Consider the following 19,948-nt stretch of genomic DNA (forward strand, 5'->3'; position numbering starts at 1 on the left):
AGCCTGCAGTTCTGAACTTCATCTGAACAGTCTGGCTGCATCAAGCCTCCAGTGAACTGTGGCCCAGGACGGTGCTGAGGGTCAGTGCTGCTGCTGCCTGGCTTGGTGTTGTCTCCAGCAGGTCTGCTGGAAGTACACCCTGGCAGAAAAAGAAAAGCTGGGGGGGGAAGAGGAGGAAAGAAGAAAAAAAGGCTTGGAGGATGTCCCTGCAATAGTTGAATACTGCCTCCAATGTTGAAGTTGCTTCTCTTGTGCTGTGTTGGTCTCCTGGCCAAATCCCATGGTGTTTGCTGGATTCTTATTCAATCCAGTTTCCTCTCAATTCAGCTGGAGCTCCCTTTGGCAGAGGTCTGTGGGAGCTGCCTTCCTCTTATTTAAAGTTAGAGAGAATTTGCAGAAGGAAACAATTCAAGTCGTTGGGTAAGTGGGGAAAACTCTTAAACAGAAATCCTTGAAATGCCGTACCCTGATTTTTGCAAGGCCACGTGCAATCTTCTGTTCTCTTTAAACATGTTCAAACATTATTTTCCAGGCAGGGCAATTACTATGAAGCTGTTTTTCTAGATGTTATTTCAAGTGCATGACCTGAGTGGTGTTCAAGACCTCTTGACTTTGACTTGGCAAACAGGCCAGTGAGAAAAACCGTCCTCTGGCAAACAGGAAGGCTTGCTGCCACTGAGGTGCTTCCTTCTCCCAAGACACTGCCTGTGCAAAGACATCTGATCTGGCAAGCAGGAAAACCAAGGCTGAACTCAGACCTGGATCCCCAAGTGTTGATGTACCATGTGACTGAAGTCACTCCTGGTCATATGGTTGTTGCTTGTTTTTTACTCAGGTGGAGTCATGATGCATCTTGCCTGGTCGAAGCTTGGGGTTCACCAGGGAAAGTTAGGTAAAGGGATAAATGTTTTTACTGTAGAACTATCACCTGAATGAAGCTCTTTGCAGCTTTGGGATGGGGTGAACAACCAATCGAAAACCAGAAACCTGATTTGTTTCTGTCAATTTTGTATATAGTTAAAGGAGGCTCTACAGCAGGCTTGGATCTGCCTTTCCCCCCCCCGCCAGGTACTATTATGTTTTTGTGTTCACCTTCATCCTGGCATCCAACATTTGGTTTCCCATCAGCAGTACACTGCAGGCATACTATGCCTTGAATTTCATATTGAAGCACAGAAGTTGAAAAATTCAAGTTTTCAAAGTAGCTTTCCAGCACTGAGGAGCATTTATGGCAGGTTGGTCTGAAGGGGGGGAAAAAAAGTCTCAGACAGAGCAGCACTGACAGAATGACACTGCTGTAGGGCAGTCGGGCTGTGGTCTCAGTAGACTTTTCTTTGCATGTCTGATGGGTAAGCAAACGGCTTTCCCTCACTAACAAAAGCACTACTTGACCTGCCGTTTTTCCAAGTATCACTGTCAGGGTTATAAATAGCTGGCAGAAGGGGAGGGAGAGAAGATGACTTTGACTTCTGCCCACTGACCACCTGGAGGTTCCTCCTGCCTGGTGCAGCAGACCCACCACTGGCTCCGTCGCCTCACCGTGCTGTTGGGGCACCGATCCGGGGTTTTGCCCACTGCAAAATGTGCCTCCTACATGGACATATGGATGCTATGCTGGGGCATGCTCAGGATGTGTGTGAGCCACATCCCATGCTCAGCTGCAGTTTACAGAGAGGATGCAAAATGCGTTTTCTCTGGATGCAGCAGTGATCTAGCAACTGGAGCCCTGACTCCCACATTTCTCCAGCCACGTCTGGTCCTTCAAGCTGTCTCTTCTTGCTTTTTCTCAGGGCCTTGCTGTGACTGTTTCTGTGCAGTTTGGTGCCAGCGAGCTCCACCCTCCCCGCCTCTCTCTTGCAAATTCACAAACCCTCCTAAAACACTAGCTGGCAAAAATCCTCCGCCCATGCGTGTCAAACACGTGCCTTTGTTTGGGTGATGACACCTGCCTGTATTTGCTGATGGCGTTTCAGCTGCTTGGTTCTGTAAGCAATGTCACCCTCTCCTCCAAGGATCTGTGGAGAAGAGTGGTGCCTGCACTTCCCCCTCACCTCCGCTCCGCAACGCTTTAGCCCAACCTGAACTATTTTAGTGCAACGATCGAGAGAAGCAGCAATTGCTCATATGATGTGTCACACATAAACTTCAGGAAAGTAATTCATTCCAACAGTATAATTGTAGGACTCGGGAACCAAAAATATGGTCTATTACTCATCTTCATAGCTCATGACACAGAATAACCTAAACCATTTATTTATTTACACAGCAAAGGGCTAGCCAAAAGCAAAGTGTTGAATGTCAAGAGCCACTGTTCCTACATATTTAGAGTAATTACTTGCTTTATCATTTATTTCTGCACTAATATTGGCCAAGAGTTCAAGCCAGGAGATAGGTGTGATGCAGAGACAAAGAGCCCATACTTGAAACTTGGGAGAGCTAAACTGAATAATTGGCATGTCTAGAGTAGGTTATGAAAGCTCAGATGTGTTTATTTTATGGCTACCTGACATCTACAGTATTTTCTCTACTGAATGATTTCTCCTTCTGCATGAATAAGTTTTCAGGTGTGTGCACACACATCTACACCATACAGGAGGCTGTGTGTACTAAGTGCATCGGGGCACATTCGGTCTTCATTTGCTTTGGTTTAACTCTGGATGAACCTGAAATTGGGGATATTGAGTTAAGTCTGTATTCAGTAACTCCCTGGAGTAATTGAACACAGAGTGATCCCTAATTTTCCTCTGTATGCTTCAGAGAAAACTGTAAATAAGAGGAAAATCCAAGAAACTCAAACAAGCTAAAAAACCCCACAACCCCACAGGACCTCTGCCTGAGAGCGCTGACCTCTTTGCACAGCCCTTGTACCGTGGGGTGCCTTTCATTTAGTAAAGCAAAATGATCCTACAAGAAAGCAAAATAAAAAAGAGCCATGCAAGAGAAGGGCCGTTGACTAGGAGGACAAGAGAATAAGTGAAAGGAATAGTAAGGAAGAAGACCCAGGAAGAACAGAGCAAAAGCTAGAAGCTGTTATGGAGAACATCCATGTGAAAGTGGATAGGCTGCTTGTTTAGGTCAACTACAGGTTTTTTCTTTAGATACATAGCAATTTCTCTAAGACCCTGGCTTTTGAATCGTCCCTGAGGTGGAGAAGAGGGGAACATCTCTCTGAGATGTTTTGGGAATGCCATGTGCTGCAGCATGGACCTAGGCAAGGAGACAAGGTCCTGCACGCATCTGTCCCAGGAGCAAGCAACACTGCACTGAAGCTCGCTTCCTACCTGTCTCCTGTGCAGACACAAGTCCCCCATAGCTGTACCTAGTGTTTTACTCTTCTCTGTCTCCTACGCAAAGCTCTGCTGAAGCAAAACTCGTTTGCAGCTTTGTCAGCTGTGCTGGTGGATTTCTTGGATCTGATGCAAAAGGTGCTGAAGGGGGAAAGATAGGATCAAACTCAAGGGTGGGTCTGAAAGCGGCTTTGCTGGGATAGATGGGGTGCTGGACCAAGTATCTGTCAAAAATGAGGAGGAACTGTGTCCTGAAGACACAGAAAGCTAGTTCTTTGTGACAAAGGAAGAGTCAGCAAGCAGTCCCATAGCTGTCTCTGCTTCTTGGGTTCAGGCAGTTGCCCCTGCTCCCCAGAGCTGGGCTCAGCCTAGGCAGTGACAGGCCTGCAAGGTGCAATGTGCTTTGGTTTTTAGGTCACTGGATTGGGGATGTCTTACTGATATGGATAACAGATTGCTGTCCCATATTGTTGACACTCCATGTTTTGTATTCAGCAGCTGTGGGGTGTTTCTGGGTTTTTGGTTTGTTTTTTTTTAAAAAAAAACTTTTTGCAGAATTGTGTTGTGTTGCCAGCAAACAGACTGGCATCTTGTGTTTCTGTAACCCCTGAATTTGTTTGTCCTCACCAGAATAATTTCTGTGGTTTGCTGTCTAAGTAATCCACGCAAGCCGCTGTGTTCTCGGTCCTATCTCATTAGATGGAAGAATGTTCTAATTTAAGACTGTTTCCTTGGTGAATCACCTGAGGCTTTCAAAAATGGGGAAGTTGAGCTCTGATTTGCCCGTTGTTTTATCTTGCGACTAAATGATCTTTCTTCAATGCGACTAGTCAGGAATGTAGCTTCCAGGCATTCATGGTTCTGGTGCTGCTCTGGGCTTCACCCAGGCAGCTGTCTTGTGCGCGGTGTTCAGCCTTATCTCTTTATCGGGGTGTAGTTCATCAGAATGATCTTTTGGCAGCAGAAATGCTAATAACATTCTTGGCGACCCCGACTCCTGGCCCTTAAGACAGACAGTGAAGCCCCAACTCTTGTGGTTTTATTCTTCAGTTCCTCCGCTCATAAAACTTGACTTTGATTCAAGGTGTTTGTGTCAAAGGCCCTGGATCTATTTTGGTTGTCATATTTACAGACCGTGTTTTTGTGGCTTTTGTTCTCTAAAGGAAAACCCAAACATTTGGTAACTTAACCTTTCCTTTGCTCACAGAAAAAACACAAGGTAAGGCTAGTCAGACCGGAAGCTGTTGTGTGCTTGACGTGCACTTAGCACTTTCTCAAGCTAGGAAGGTGGCCGGCTGTGCTTTGAGTAAATTTGTCTCCCTGGTGCTGAAGCCCACCGGCCCTCAGTGCCATGGGTTGTAACAATGTTGTTGGCTGTAGTTGAAGCTGAGATTGTTGTCAGCAGTGAGAAGGGATGTGGTGTGAGCTGGGGATGGAGGGAAGCCTCTTGGGCTTGGGCTGTTGCCTGGCTATTAATACTAGGGTAAATGAAACTCCAGGGTTTTCCCCATATTTTATTCCCTCTTGTTGTGTGAATAAGGTAACGCACGAGACACTTCACAGCCAAATCAAGGCAGACAGCAAAGATGCGGTGGCAGCATCTTTGTGCCTCCATCTGGGGGGAAGTGTGGTCAGAGGGCTCGTGGCGTTTTCTGGGCGTTTCTTTGGACCTGTACCCATGCAAACAAGCCTCCTTCACATCACACAAAATTCAGTGTCGGGCAGGAATACCAAGCACGGTACTTCCCCCCCGCCCTCATCCTGACAAACAAGCAGCTGTCGCTTGGGTAATGATGGGCGAGCTGCGGGGTCGGGGTGCGTGCAGTGGAGGATTTCCTTTGTTGCAAAGCGCTGAGGAAAGGAGGAGCAGGGAGGAGGGTTTCTCGGTGCCTTTTGTTGCTCAGCTGGCACAAGCTGTTAAATCTTTGTCTGGCGCAGATGACCTGGAAGTCTGCGGCAGCCAGTGTAAATAAGAAACCTCAATAAATAAATAAAATGTCTATAAATCTGGGGGAGAAAAAGGCGGATACTTTTACTAGCCTATTTAGGGAATGCCATTAAAACAATAAAGGGAACCAGATTCTTTAAGCATAGAAAAGAGGGATATCCAAGTTGGTCCCATCCTTTTGTTCTCATGTGGCACTCTGTTTCAGCAAGGAGAAGGAAAGCGCTCGGACAGGTGCTAGCACGTGCTGTGTCATAGGTCATCGTGCAGCATCTCCTTAGTTTCATTATGTACTGTCACGATGGGCCCCAGTTGACTTGGACAGCTGAGCAGGCATGCTGCTGAGGACTTGAATTAAAGAAAAAGAAAAGTTTTGCCTTCTTGGAATTTGCAGGGTTGCTTAGTGCTAGAAGTAGCAAGGGGCTTGTTTGTCATAGACGTTTTAAAAGAGGGAAATGAAATGTGCTATCAAAATAATGTTTATTTTCTTATTTATTTTTCTATTTAATAATGCAAAGTTAGCGTTTAGCTGTAGTTTGAGAAATTTATCATATCATCTCGTGTCAAAAGCCAGAAACAGCTGAAAAGGACACTGAGAACTTCTAAGTGCCCGCCTGAAGATTTTCTGGTAAAATAAATGAAATAACTGTCCAGCATTAAGTGTGCTACATGTCTGAGTTAATGAGATTGTTTATACAAGGCTAAAGCAAGAAATCAGGGGGTTGACTGCTAACAGCCCCCTCCCCTCTGTTCTTTCATTAGGTGGCCGTGAAAGTAATTGACAAGAAAAGAGCCAAAAAGGACACCTATGTCACCAAGAATCTGCGACGGGAAGGGCAGATCCAGCAAATGATCCGCCACCCGAATATTGCTCAGCTGCTGGATATACTGGAAACTGAGAACAGCTACTACCTTGTCATGGAGCTGTGCCCCGGTGGCAACTTGATGCACAAGATCTACGAGAAGAAAAGACTTGAGGAGCATGAAGCACGCAAATACATCCGGCAGCTTATCCTGGCAGTTGAACACCTTCACAGAGCAGGAGTAGTTCACAGGTAATCTTAAATTTTGACCCAAGAGGGTTTTTATCTTGGGGTCTCGAAGTGGAATTTTTGCCTTTTATTTGTATAGTAAGGAGTCTTCCTTATAAAAACATATTCCTGACAGCATTTTTGGCTAAGCTTCATGCTATTGTTTAGATGCTTGTGTTGCAGATGCTAGAAAGTAGCTACAGAAAGCACTTAAGTAAGCGTGTAACTACAGGTGAGCACACAGGAGCTGTGCTGACTCCGTGTCCTTAAAGATAAGCCTGTGCTTTGCAAAAGTAGGGCTCTTTTCCTGCAAGTAGCACTATTTTGCCTCTTCAGAGCACTGTATCAACATTAACTAATGAATCATTTCACTATTTCTTTGAGGAGGTGGCTGCGTCTGTTGTTTTACTGGTGGGAATACATGGGGAGATGAACTGATTTGCCCAAATCCTCATAGTGACACAGCTGGGATGAAGCCCAAACAGGACCGCAGAAGTCCCTTGGTTCTGCTCCTCTTCTCTTTCTGCTGGTGATATTGGCCCAACAGGACCTCACAAGTTTGAATACTGTGGAGTACAGTGCAGGACATGCAACCGTTCGGTTCATCTCACAGCGTCATCACGGGAGACGTCCTGAGCTGTTGTGATACATCACTTTCTTTCTGTAGAACCTTCGTTCAGTCAGTGTAAGCAGGATGTGGATCTCCTTGCAGCAGGAGGATGCAGTATACCTGGGCTGAGGGGAAAGAAGACAAGTTCATCAGAGAGAAGTCTGCAGAGGGCTGCTGAATATGGAGCAGCTACCTCTGCCGGAAATCCTTGAGCAGCAGGTGGTAGAGGCTAGGCGAGGACAGGCGGAGGTATCACACGTGACTGCCTGTCTCCCTGTTCCTTTCCCTGCTTACGTGTTCTTGGCTGCTATAGAGACAGGAGGACGGTGGGCTGGGTGGACCTTTGGTCCGAGCCAGTGTGTCTCTTTATTTTAGGTGTATTTATAGGGTAGTGTCTAAGAAGGAGGCTTCGCTTTCTAAATTTGGGCCAACTGGTGTTAACTCTGGTCTCCCACATACTTCCCATGTGATGCTGAGCAAGTTGTGTAGGCCCCATCCTCTGAGGTTATGCAGGCACGTCATAGGAGCTAGACACCTGAATACTTTTGAGGATCTGGATCTTCACTTCCTGGCTGCGCTGGCTCTGTACAACAGTATGATGGAGAGCTGTTGCACACACCCATCCCCAGGGCTGCTGTGCAGACTGAAGGCAGCCCATAGCCAGTTGTGTGCTGAGCTGCCTACCTCTGTGCAGTGCTTATGTGTGCACCTGACTTGGTGAAACTCCATGCACCCTGAAACCTCTGGTTTGAGGGGTTTTTTTTGTCTTGAATTACCCTGCGTGTTCCCTGTGATCCATCAGGGATAGGTGCTACGTGCATATACAGCCTTGGTTGTACTGAGGTCTTATCTTGAGCTGAATTTCTCGTACTGCTGTAAGATAAATATTTGAGCAGCCACCAGGTCTGTTCCGCGGGTACTCTATCAGCCACTAAACTGCTGACCTCTTTAAATTATTAACCTCACAGTTTAGAGTGTGGAAAAGGAAGAAGTCTACTTAGTGCTTTAAGGGATCAATTGATATCCGGTATGTACAGAGAGAGGGGAGGGGAAGGAAAAAAGTCAGTTTCTGAGAGGAACAGAGGAAAACCTGGCAAGAACAAGTTGAATGCATTTAGCGTTACAGCGACAGTATTGAGTTCAGCAGCAGTTCCTACCCCTGAAAAATTTACCTTCTGCGTAGTGTCTGAAGCACCTATGGGAGCTTGGAAGGTTTGGCTTGGATTCCCTTCTTTTTCTGAGAGGATTCAAACCCACATTTTGTACCAAAGTGGCTTGTTCGCTAAGTACAAGCTGGAATCAACAGGCTACTGAGGTGGGAAGGAAGCAAGGACTTTGAGGTCAAGAGAGGACAGGTTCCTGTACAGATGCTGCACAATCATGGCAGATTTAGCCATCACCCCTTCTTTCTCTCTGCTGTCTCTGTCAGCATAAGCACAGCTCACAGAGATTGAAATGTGAGGGACCTTGGTGAACAGAGGGAGGAAGCAGCCCTGGAAATATTGACACGCTCTGCTGCATCTGGCAGCTGAGCTCTCTCTGTCCAGCCCCGTGGTGTTGGATTAATCCTTACCCCAAAGGCTGTGTACTCCATCCACTCCATTTCTCAAATCATGGCATAGCACAGAGCTTGCTCTTGGGAGTCTTCCAGCTGGATAATTAGCAGGTCCAATTCCACTTAAACTGATAAAAACTGACAGGATCATGGGCAGTGTATCAGGAAGTATTTTCTCTGGCTTAACCATTCAACATCTTGAGTTTTTCTGCAAACAAGGTACATAGAGCAGCGTATAGATGCAGGAAAAACATTGGCGGTGTGATCCATATTTATTCTCCTGGCTCTCTGTGACCAGGAGCAGGAGAAAGAATAATAGTTACCCCAGGAGTTGTCCTTCAGCATCTTGGCTTTTGACCGTGGCAGCTCTAAAAACAGACCACTCAATCGGCATCTGAAAAGGGGGGATGGAAAAATAGCACAGAAGTCTGAATCATTCTCACCCCGGATGAAATGGCAATGTTCTGTTGTTGTTATTGTTGTTATTTTTAAAGCAGGTAAAAATAACAGCACTTTCATCTAGGTGGTGATCTGTGGGTGTTCACATTCACTGTGTGTGAAATAAAACACGGCATCCTAGACCAGAGAGCGCTCTGCTGCCTGTCTCTCTCCAAACGCTTTCATTGTTCACGTCGAATGGGGCAGGAGCATTGAGAAGTATTCACTGACTGACTTTATTACTGAAGTCACCAGCGTTCCTGCCTGCATTATTCAGAGCACAGTATATGCCCTGTTCTGTAACTCAGGATGAAAAAGAGGCAGATGGAATAACTTGCATGAAATTTGATTACATTATTTGATGAATATTACTCAGTAAGCTTCATGACTTACAATCAAGACTTGGCACGGTAGAAAAGCACTCTGAGCTTTGGACAAAAGCTGGGACCCAGAACTCAATGGAAATGTGTCTGTTAAGAGTCACTGATGTGCAGACAGCCTGAAATTAAAAAACAAATAGTAATTATCTAGAAACCTCACTTTAGAGAGGCAAAATAACCCCAAAACCTCGTGCTTGACTGTACAGATGTATTTTAAATTACAAATATTTCATCTCCTATGATGGATGAAGACCTTATTGCAGCTTTCCAGTACCTGAAGGGGACCTACAGGAAAGCCAGAGAGGGCATGGTTACAAGGGCATGGAGTGATAGGACAAGAGGTAATGGCCTTAAGATGAAGAGGAGCAGATTTAGATGAGATATTAGGAAAAAATTCTTCCCTGTGAGCCTCTGGCAAAGGCTGCCCAGAGAAGCTGTGGCTGCCCCCTCCCTGGCAGTGTCCAAGGCCAGGTTGGATGGGGCTTTGGGCAACCTGATCTAGTGGAGGGTGTCCCTGCCCAGAGCAGGGGATTGGAGCTAGATGGGCTTTGAGGTCCCTTCCAACCCAAACCAATCTGTGATTCTGTGATAAGACTGCAAGTTTCTGAGTGCAGGAGCTACATCTTTGGAGAGGGCTGTCCAGAATGCAGAACGCCTTGACCACTCACTGAAAAGCAGAAATGCTGCTATTCCAAATATCTTGTCATGTAATCGTGTGCGATTCATTCCTTCTATCAGAAGAGCTGGCTGGTTGCTAAAAATATACTTGCAACAAGCTCAGCTGTGAATCAGGTAGGAATATTTATCTTTCCTTCTGACAGAGGAAAACAAACCCAATGGCAGTATCTGGTGAAGCTTTCTCTTTTCAGAGGGTGTTTACATAGGCCTTCATGCTGTCAAAAAGCCGGATGAACAATAAGCCTCTTGGGAGCGTAAGGACAACAGAGAAAATGAAGTGAAAGCCTTGGTGCTTGCCACCGCATCCCACAGGAAATTCTCAACAACCCTTTTAAAGTAATTTTAACAAAATTCAATCCCATTCAGTGCAATTACTGTCAGGATGTCAAAGAAAAGAATTTAATAATTTATTGGTAGCAAAGATAGCTTTCTGTGTTCCCCCTTTTTCTGTCTTCGTGGCAGCATGTTCGTACCTTCCACTGCCATTTTGTATTTAAAAGCAGATCAGGAGTTTGAAAGACACACAAAAAAACCCCTGAGGTTTTGAGTTCAGCTTATGTATTTTCCTGTGAACTCTTTCCCTAGCAGAGTATGGTGGTGCCATATGATCTAGTTGCTCAGGGTGCCACGGGATTCCTGCCTTGGTACCTGCTACTTTGACATGTTAGCTTTGATAACTTCCATCCTATCAATTTTAAGTGCCAGTAGCCTGTCTGCTGATGCAATATTTATGACAGATCCCGCACTACTGAACAAAGTCTCCTTTTGAAGTGCAAAGCTGGTTTGCCTTTCTATTTCATGTCAGATTTCAGAATTACCTTTGGGCATTCTCTCTTGGAGTCCGTGGCTGTAAACAAACTGAACATTGTTTTAGCGAAGACAATGACTGAATTCCTCTTTTGGAGAGGCAACTGCATTGAATTCGGTGATGTTGAGACTGATAAAAGAATCAGGCTCAATAAAGAGTATTGTGATAACAAAGCCTATGAAATGTATACTGACATGGTGATTAACCCAGATCTCCATAACCTTTCTGGCTCTTGCCTGGGACTAAAAAGCAGGCTTGCAGGTTGGTAGTTAAGGAGTGATTTTTTTATGATGCTGTTATGATTAAAAATAAGATGCTGGAGACAGCAGCCAACCACTACTGCTCTGCAGCTGCTTGCTGGTAAAACCTTCCTTCTTATTGCTCCTCCCTCACACAAGAAATAGTGTGAAATGAAAAAAACTTCAATTTTGCTGCAACAGCACTGAATAAGCTTCTTTCAAAAGTAGACTTGAGCTGACAACTGAAGCCTGGGGTAGCTCACGCAGTGGAGCAGGCTCATGTTGCTTGGTGGAGTCACTGGCTGGAGTTGGGCTTTCCAAAGTGGTCCATGAAGCTCTGAGCCAAGCCAGAAAAAAATCAGCCCCTTCAACAACAGAACAAACTCCCAAGCAAACCATCCCATAAAGGTGCATTTTCAAATACAGGGAACGATGTCAGTGTGCTGCTAGATTCGCGTGCTGACAAGGCATAAAGATACACTTATCCTACACATTGTGGTAATGCAGTCTTAAGTGCTTCGTTGTTCGTAGACTGGACTGTGATGTACTGCAGTTAGACACTCCCAATGTCCTGGAACTAAGCCCTCAGAAAAAGGTAAAAGTTTTTGTGTCTCTGGTATTTAATCACTGAGGTTGCACTTTGGTATTCTGAAGTATTTCAGCAATGAATGGCAAAAATTTGCTTATGGGGATAAAAAAAAAAGAAGTAACCCTTTAGTCCCATTTTTCAAGACAGCAAGACAGTGAGGATCAGATTTACCTCAAGAAAGGAAACCAAAGATCTCCATCAGCTACTTTTCTTCTCCACACCTCAACCCCATGCAGCATGCTGCATGCTGCTGGGTGCATAGGGAAGTACTTGCCCAGAATTTCTAGTCGCAGAGCAGCTGTGTCCAGCTCCACCAACTCATCAAGAAGTGCAAGCCATGTGCATAATTAAGAGGACACCTGAGTCTGCAGGGACTGATGTGTGTACCTGATGAGTTTGATGATTTAGGTCTTCCCGTTGGCTTCAGTGAGGGTTTCAGGTGCTTGTGTGGGTCATAGCTGGTAACCTGCATTTTCTCTTGCAGTATGCAGCTATTAAAAACATGCAGAAGACTCCACTGACCCCAGCTGAACATGAGCCAACAGTGTGCTCGGGTGGCCAAGAAGGCCAACAGCACCCTGGCCTGTATCAGAAATAGAGCAACCGGCAGGATTAGGGAAGTGATTGTGCCCCTGTATTTGTCACTGGTGAGGCTGCACCTCGAGTGCTGTGTGCAGTTTCAGACCCCTCACTACAAGAAGGACATTGAGGTGCCAGAGCAGGTCCAGAGACGGACAAGGAAGCTGGTGAAGGGTTTGAAGCACAAGTTTTATAAGGAGCGGCTGAAAGAACGGAGGTTGTTTAGCCTTGAGAAAAGGAGGCCTAAGGGAGACCTTGACTCTCTACAACCTGAAGGAGGTTGTAGTAAGGTGGGTGTTGGTCCATTCTCCTGAGTAACATGTGATAAGACAAGAGGAGATGACCTCAAATTGTGCCAGGGAGGTTTAGACTGGGTATTAGGAAACATTTCTTCACTGAAAGGGTGGTCAGGCATTGGAACAGGCTGCCCAGGGAAGTGGTGGAGTCACCATCTCTGGAGGTGTTCAAAAAACATGTAGACATGGCAATCCAGGACATGGTTTAGTAGATGTGGTGGTATTGGACAGAGGGTTGGACTTGATGATCTTAGAGGTCTTTTCCAACCTTAAAGATTCTATGACTCTTTGATAGTTTTTCCATTACAATGAATTAATGTAAATATTTGAACAAACAGCAATGTAAAAAGTACTTTAAGTCTGCAGAAATGACGTAATAAAACATTTAGGAACTTTTGGGAAATCAGTCCTGTCTCTCTGTAGGATGAGCAGATGCACAATTGGGTTGTACCACTGCACTTTTTGGTAAAAAGAGGGTAGTTTGGTGCATTGTTAAAGCCTCTTACTCACTGAATAACTCTTCTGTCCTAAAGGACACAGATCTTATCCAGACATGCAGGCTCTGTTTGTCTGCTCTCCTGGCTGCGGGTACCTGCCATCTCAGTGCCCCATTGCAGGGGATGGAGCTGCTTGAGGGTCCTGACTGGTGCCCACCCAAAGGTCCACATCTGTGTAGCAGCAGTTCTCCAACTGTAGCACTGTCTGGGTATTTTTGGTTTGGTTTCATACGGCTTTTCTTGGCATTTTTAAGGCTGGTTCTTGCGGAATCTTTCATTAGGTTGTATCAGGGAGTAAAAACCTGTTGCCCTGGCTCCCTGTGTCATGCCAAAAAATGGTACTTTTGTATTGACATGGGTTGAAAAAATGCAGTGCATATGGCCTATTAGATCAGTTACCACTTACCGGCAACTCTGCTGAGAATAGACATATGGGTAAACATCTTTAATTAAACAGGTCTGACTGCACTCTGTACTGAGCCTATATTTAAGTTTATTTTTTTCTCCTCTGATAGCTTTAAAATGCCCTATAATATTTACCTTTAGTTTTATTTTTTTAACCTTGAATCCTTTTAAATATCTTTTCTTGTGCTTATTTTTAGCCCTCCTGTCACTCGTTCATCACTCTAATTGCCTGTGTGTCTTTTCTCCTCAACTTACAGCTTTCATCTTTCTGTTCCCTTGTCTTTATTTTGAAAGTCTTACCTTTCCTTAGCTAACATTTAATACACTCAGAGCTTCCAAATGGTCTTTCTCCTTGTTTTGAGACATCATACTGAGCATTGCAATGCATGACTTGAAGATCCATGTGCTTCTGTCAAGTTCAGTTCAGATTTGTGGGGTCTGGTTTGTTTTGGTTTGGGTTTTTTCCTCTTTCCCTGTACGGTTTTTTTGGCAATGTCTCCCATTAAATTCCTGGTCCTGATATCTTTTTAGAGGCTAATCGCTCTGCCTGTGAAAACCTCCACCTGCAAGCAATAAAGACATGAGATGTGAAGAAGTAAGCCCTTTTTTGGCAGTAGAGGGAAGCAGAAAAGGGTTTCTCCAGATCCATCTGGCAGGGCACGTCTTCCTTGTATCAAGCCATTTCTGAGTGGCAGTGGTTGCCCTACAAGGGAAGTTCTTTTTGGAGGACACAGGATGGTGGGTCTGCAGTGCCATTACAGCACATGGAGCCTCCTGGGATGAGCAGAAGGATGCCATAGATGTCATTCGGCCTCATGGGGTGCACAGCCTAGAGCTGGTGCTCATCCTTGGAGCAGGAGCTGGACTGGAGAGGCTCTTTGTAGGTTGGAGCTTGGTCAAAACCCAGCCAAATGCATTTACATCTCTGCTGTGATATCTGAAATGAGCTGTGGCTTTTAATGTGGCTGGTTTCCTCAAGTTAACACACTGGATCCCGTCCTCCTGTCTCTCAGGCTTGTGTTTTATTGACTGAGTTACGTTGCTTCCCTGTAAAGAGGATTGGTGCAGAAGACTGTCCTCTCCTCTCAGGAGACCTCATGTTCAGCCAAATGCTCAAGGAAAGCCTGGTTATCACCTTAAATATCTGAAATTTGCAAAATTTTGGCAGATTTCTATAGTATTTCACTTAGTTCTTTTCACATGTGAACTAAAGAAAACGCACAAGAAACACTCACTGGAGTGTAGAAACCTCCGTTTGGAGAAGGTCCTTGTCATTGTCTTGACGACGCGAGTGGCGTCGTACCTGCAAGCACTCTTTTGCCTCAGGTGGATTCGGAACAGCACGGGCCTAAAATGCAGTGGAGATGAGTGTTTAAGAGAAGGCTTGGAGCCGGGCACAGTTGTTTTTCTTTCTCTCCCAGGCCCTTTCTTGTGGAAGCGCTTTGCTTGGTTTGGTTGGTTTACTTGTCTTATTTTATTAAGCTTGAGATTTCCCTGTGTAATAGAGGCATCCTTCATTACTCCCTTCGCCTTACAAAGGCAAAATACCACGGATGTCACTGGCTTCCCGTGATTATAGCTGATGGCTTTATTACCCAGATTTTTCCGATGCGTGCTGGGAGGAGCAGCGCTGCCCGGCAGAGCTATTGATATCCTGGCATGCTGATTGTTAGGAATAGTTTGTGTCTGGGTGGGGGAAGAATTATTGAGGTGAAGACACAGCCAACTGCTCAGAGTTGTGGACAAGTTGTATTAACAACCTGAATGATTTTTTTCATGTTTTGCTTAATGCTGTCTCTGTACAGTTTGGGGTGATTTTGTGCTCAGGAGGGTGGGGGTAGTCTCTGGGGTATTTTTCTTAGGTAGAACGTGATTTAGGAAAGCATGACCATGTTCTTAAATGATGAAAGAGCACATGGAAAGCAAACAATGTGCTGATGATGTACATGTCAGAAGGTCGGTCACCTTGTAGGAGGAGGCTGTTTGCATTTTATCCCCTCTGTCTCCAGACACTGGTCCAGGCCCAGTGGCTCTGTGGGGTCAGGCAGGGTGGTGCAGTGGAGAAGGCACTACCATGGCACTCAGAAAACCTGTGTGGCTTCTTCTCCCAGCTTTGCCACCGGCCTTCTGGATGGCATCGGGCAAGTAATTTCAATCCCTCAGCCTCAGTTTTCACCTGCAGCGTATGGGAGTACTGATGCTTACCACCTCTGGAAGGAACTTGGATGCTTCATCCACTGTGAAGGTTGATTTTGGTCACCCTTGCAGGCAACAGCAGAGGACAGATGTTTGGTTCCTCTGGTCTCTGCAGAAGAAGGTTTATTCTTCAGCTGCAGCCAGTGAAGAGCCTTTGGTTGTGAGGAGTAATGAGAAAGTGATTTCCAACTCCAAAACCACATATTTGAAGTGTTTCCAATGTATAAGATTTCTGCAAGCCTTTAAGTACGTGAGAAATCTGAATAACCTGATTAATTACAGGATGTTCTGACAAATGTTTATAAAGTAATTTTGTGCCTGAAGAATAGGTGTGAAACTGTGTGTGAAAGCACCGGTAATTTTGGAGAGGAGACAATGCATGGGGCTTTCTAGTTTGAATGTGCAACTGTGTGACCTGCTTTCATTATACAGGTTATTATATATGAACCTTATAAATATGCTGATAAGAGTGATGAGAAGCTGCTTCATTATTTTGGAGGCTCACTCAAAATATTTTATTTCTTTCAGAGACTTGAAGATAGAAAATCTGTTGCTAGATGAAGACAACAATATCAAGCTTATTGGTATGAAACCAGTTTGGCAATTCCAGTAATTAAAATTGGTAGTTTTATAAAGAGTTTTTGAGACTTCATAATCCTTATGTGACAACTGCTAATGTTGCTTCAGAGAGGAGCTGAGAGAGTATAGATAGCAATCAAGCTGTTCCTGACAGCATCTTGTGAAAAAAAATGTTCCAAATAATTCAGCTTTAACTGGGTATGGGAATAATGTTACATCTTTTAATCAGCAGCTTTCATATTCAAATCAAGGACTTTGTAAAGAATTAAGGAATTGACACCACAATGTCGATTTATTTTATTGTCTTGATATTTTCCTGTTTGCTAAGGGCTGAGTTCTGCCCCCATATGCCTGTGCTTCCACTGAAGTCAGTGGGAGTTGCACACATTTTTAGCAGCTGGCAAAATTTGGTGCTCTATTTATATTCATTACATTTGCTCCCAGCACCCAACGTGAAATTGGTTTGGAGGGCTGTTAAAAAAAAAAATGAATTAAAGATCAGCATTAGAGTCTTGGTTGTATTCGGGTATCAGTGGCACGCAGCGCCCGATTCATTCAAGCTGTGCAGGCATTTTAGATTAATCATCGGTGGGTATAGTCTCTCACTGCCTTTGCGTAACTCCCACTAATGGTAATGTGGGCATTGGGAAGAAAATATTCCCTTCATAAAATAAACCCCAAACATCTGTTTATATTTATCTCCATGCCTACACTTTTGCCAATGCAGTGTCTGTGGTTGCAGACTTAAAAACTCGCCTGACTTTCTTCAAAAGGTTTCACGATCTGAAGAGCGATGAAAAACACTGAACATTCGGGTCAAATGGACACTCACTCTAACATATAAAGCCCATGTGTCTCCAGACAAACCAGAGGAGGATGGTTAATGAAATCTGAAATATTCAGAATTTACTTAGGGAGTTCAGTCTTTGGAAATATTACCGTGACTTTTAGTCTTTACAGCGAATCAACCGACTCTGGGAAAATAATAGCAAAAGAGAACTCTCTGTTACCTCAGCTACGGGTCAAGAGGATACTGATATGTTACCATGAATCATTCATCAGTAATGATGGATACCACCCATTATCTTGATTTAGCAGATAAGCGAGACCAGATGGTTTGCAACAGTGCTATATGAACATTTGATAGATTTAAGGAATTTCTATAACTTTCCCATTATTGGGTGTTTGATTACACAACAGTATGTGAACTTGACATTCAAACCCAGACCTAATCAGACGATACGTGTACAATTAAAGCTCACATGCCAAAAAATGACTTCAACACTGTCCCTGCAGTTCCATTTGCTTTGGTTGCATAGAAAGGTCTCCTCGCAGTGGGTGGTGTGGGAAGAATAGAGAAAAAGAGGCAGTTCAGTCTTCCATAGCCTCACTAGCATTGAAAGAAAAGCGTTGAAATAAATTGTCCTCAGGTCTGCAGCCTGATGTGTTAAGGAAAGCAGATTGTACACAGTGTGTATTTTAAAACAAAGCAATTAAATCCCACCGTCCAACTGGGTATGTTGTAGAAAAATACAGGTTGCTTTGTTAGTAACAACTTTGCCGTAAGTAAAATCGGATTTAATATCAGAGTCAGCTCATGCTGTATCTCACTCGTGAAGCTGATGATCTCTGGTTGTTCACCCTGAAGAAGGAGTGCCTCCATTCTTCATGCTCTGGCTGCTGCGCTTCTGAGGAAAGCTGGAGATGGGGCTGCAGAAACTGGCCACAGGTCCCTGGGCAACTTTTCTTCGCCAGTAACTCTTTTCCCAGTGGTAGCAGAAAGTAGTGCTTGAGCCTGCTACACAGCTTTCCATTGCCACCAGGCCTTCCAAGGACAAGGGACATCAAGCATCTCTCTGGAACTGGTGGATAGACCAGATAACGTATAGACCAGATAATCTATAGACCAGATAAATTACTCCTCTTCCTCCTCCTTTCCTGTTCCCTCAGCTCATTCAGCACTTAGTACAATATTTCAGGTCATCTGTCTTTCTAGAAATGTGATGGATCAGTTGCATCATCACAGGAAGGTTCTTCAGGAGTGAAAAGCATGACTTGAGGAATTACATGCTGCTTTTCATGAATGGGAGAAGAAACTTTGACCTACAAAACCAGCTCACATTAACTGCTTTGGGGTGGGAGCTTGAGCTCTGTGTCTTGAGCGTCAGCAAACACACTAGTACCAAATAAAAAAGTGTTGGTTTTGCAATACCTGTGAAAAAAAACCCCAACCCCATCAGAAAGTTAAAAAAAATAAAGGCAAAACAATATTGAGATTCCCTACTTAGGCATGTCAATGAGAACTGAAGCCCTTTAGTCCCTCCATCAAGCTGCTTAATGGCACCTTGGGGTTTTTTTTAGCTATGTGGTTTATAATATGTTCTTATATAGTATTATTAGAAAAATTCTCTTTGCTGTGTTAAGCTGCCTGTTAAGTTTCAAATCTAAGAACATCAGGATTGCAAACGCTGGAAATAATTCACTTCTCTTCATCTACCAGCCCATGGCGGTAGGTGTCAGATAAAGATGCCATGAAAAGCCACTCGCGGGCTGTGTGAAAATTCTTGGTGTCCTGCTCAAGAACCTATGGCACCAAAAGGACCCTGACAGCCCTGCTGAGGTCTGTGGATGTCTGCTGGTCAAATGTGTCTACAAGCTCCTCCTTGGTGCTGAGGCTTCCTTTATTTAATACTCGTTCCCTCTCCCAACTGTCACAGGTTCAGAGGTGGCCATATATCCATAGCTTAATGTTGATTTCCTGGAGGCGTTGAAGAGTAGCAGTGTAATGCGATACTTCGATAGCATGAACAGTGGAGGTGTTGGAGCTGCCATGTCATAATATTTACTTTGGAAATCCAAGTGTGGCCTTTGATCTGAATTCTGTAATTAGCTCAGCTTATTGAAAGGAAACCCAAGGCGGAGGCAGGAATGGCAGTGAAATTATCAATGCTGGTGGCGATACCGTTCTTATCAAAGCAGCAGCGCATCCTTAATAGCAATCACACTGCGATCACGACGTGCTGCCACAGTGTTAATAACAATATTCCCATTTCTGTCCCCAGTACACACGTGTTTGCACACATTCTGCATTTCCACAGGCGCTAGGCGGGGGGGGAAAGAAAAAAAAGAGTATAGTGGCCTACATTAAATGAATGAGCTGAAGAAAATGAATAAGTTGTTTATAGTTTAAGCAAATAAGATAATTAAAACCTACTGTAGAGAATACTTGCATTGATAATGTTAAAAGGATGCTGATTTACACCACCATGGAATGTAGCCCTTACGTACTTTGATTGTAAAACATTGTATTACAGGCAAGTAATTTGGAGGCGGTGTGACACAGTAGGGTGAAGACCATGAATAATACTGTGTGGAGTTCTAGGAGTTTTTAAAGAAGTATTTAATAGTTGATACAACCCATCTTGGGCCATAGCTAATAAATACGTTAATTAAGTAAATGGATCCTCGGAAGTATTTGTATAAGCCCCAGGGATAGATGATACATATCTAGCAGAGATGATTAAGCAGTGTCCAGAGACAATTGTTTTCCATCAGAGGCAAGGAAATTGTCTTGATCCTGCCTTCCGTTTCGACAACGCTCTCCAGCAGAAGCCCTTTGAGCCTCTTTGGATGTTTAAATAGAATCATAGAATGGCATGGGTTGGAAGGGACCCCAAGGATCATAGAGCTCCAACCCCCCTCCCACATGGGGATTCTTGTCTCTCGTGCTTGTCTCACTCTCTGAGATGCAGCCAGTCGACTGGAAAGCCCTGTGCAGTCATTTGGGCACGCCAGCTCACATAGTCATCTTTATAATTGCTAATATTTTTTTTAAG

At 44.4% G+C, this 19,948-nt stretch overlaps 1 protein-coding gene across 1 annotated transcript in view; it reads left to right on the forward strand.

Annotated features, from left to right (window-relative positions):
- Positions 1-19,948, forward strand: part of HUNK (hormonally up-regulated Neu-associated kinase) — a gene marked incomplete at both ends in the record, with an annotated part of 58,915 nt that overhangs the window by 14,777 nt on the left and 24,190 nt on the right. Inside the window, 2 exons of the mRNA XM_084269604.1 lie at positions 5,995-6,287; positions 16,062-16,117. Of these exons, the coding sequence (XP_084125730.1) occupies positions 5,995-6,287; positions 16,062-16,117 (349 nt within the window). The remainder of the gene's footprint in view (positions 1-5,994; positions 6,288-16,061; positions 16,118-19,948) is intronic.

This window comes from Gallinula chloropus, assembly GCF_964237585.1.
Source record: "Gallinula chloropus genome assembly, chromosome: 1".
Classification (NCBI taxonomy): Eukaryota; Metazoa; Chordata; class Aves; order Gruiformes; family Rallidae; genus Gallinula; species Gallinula chloropus.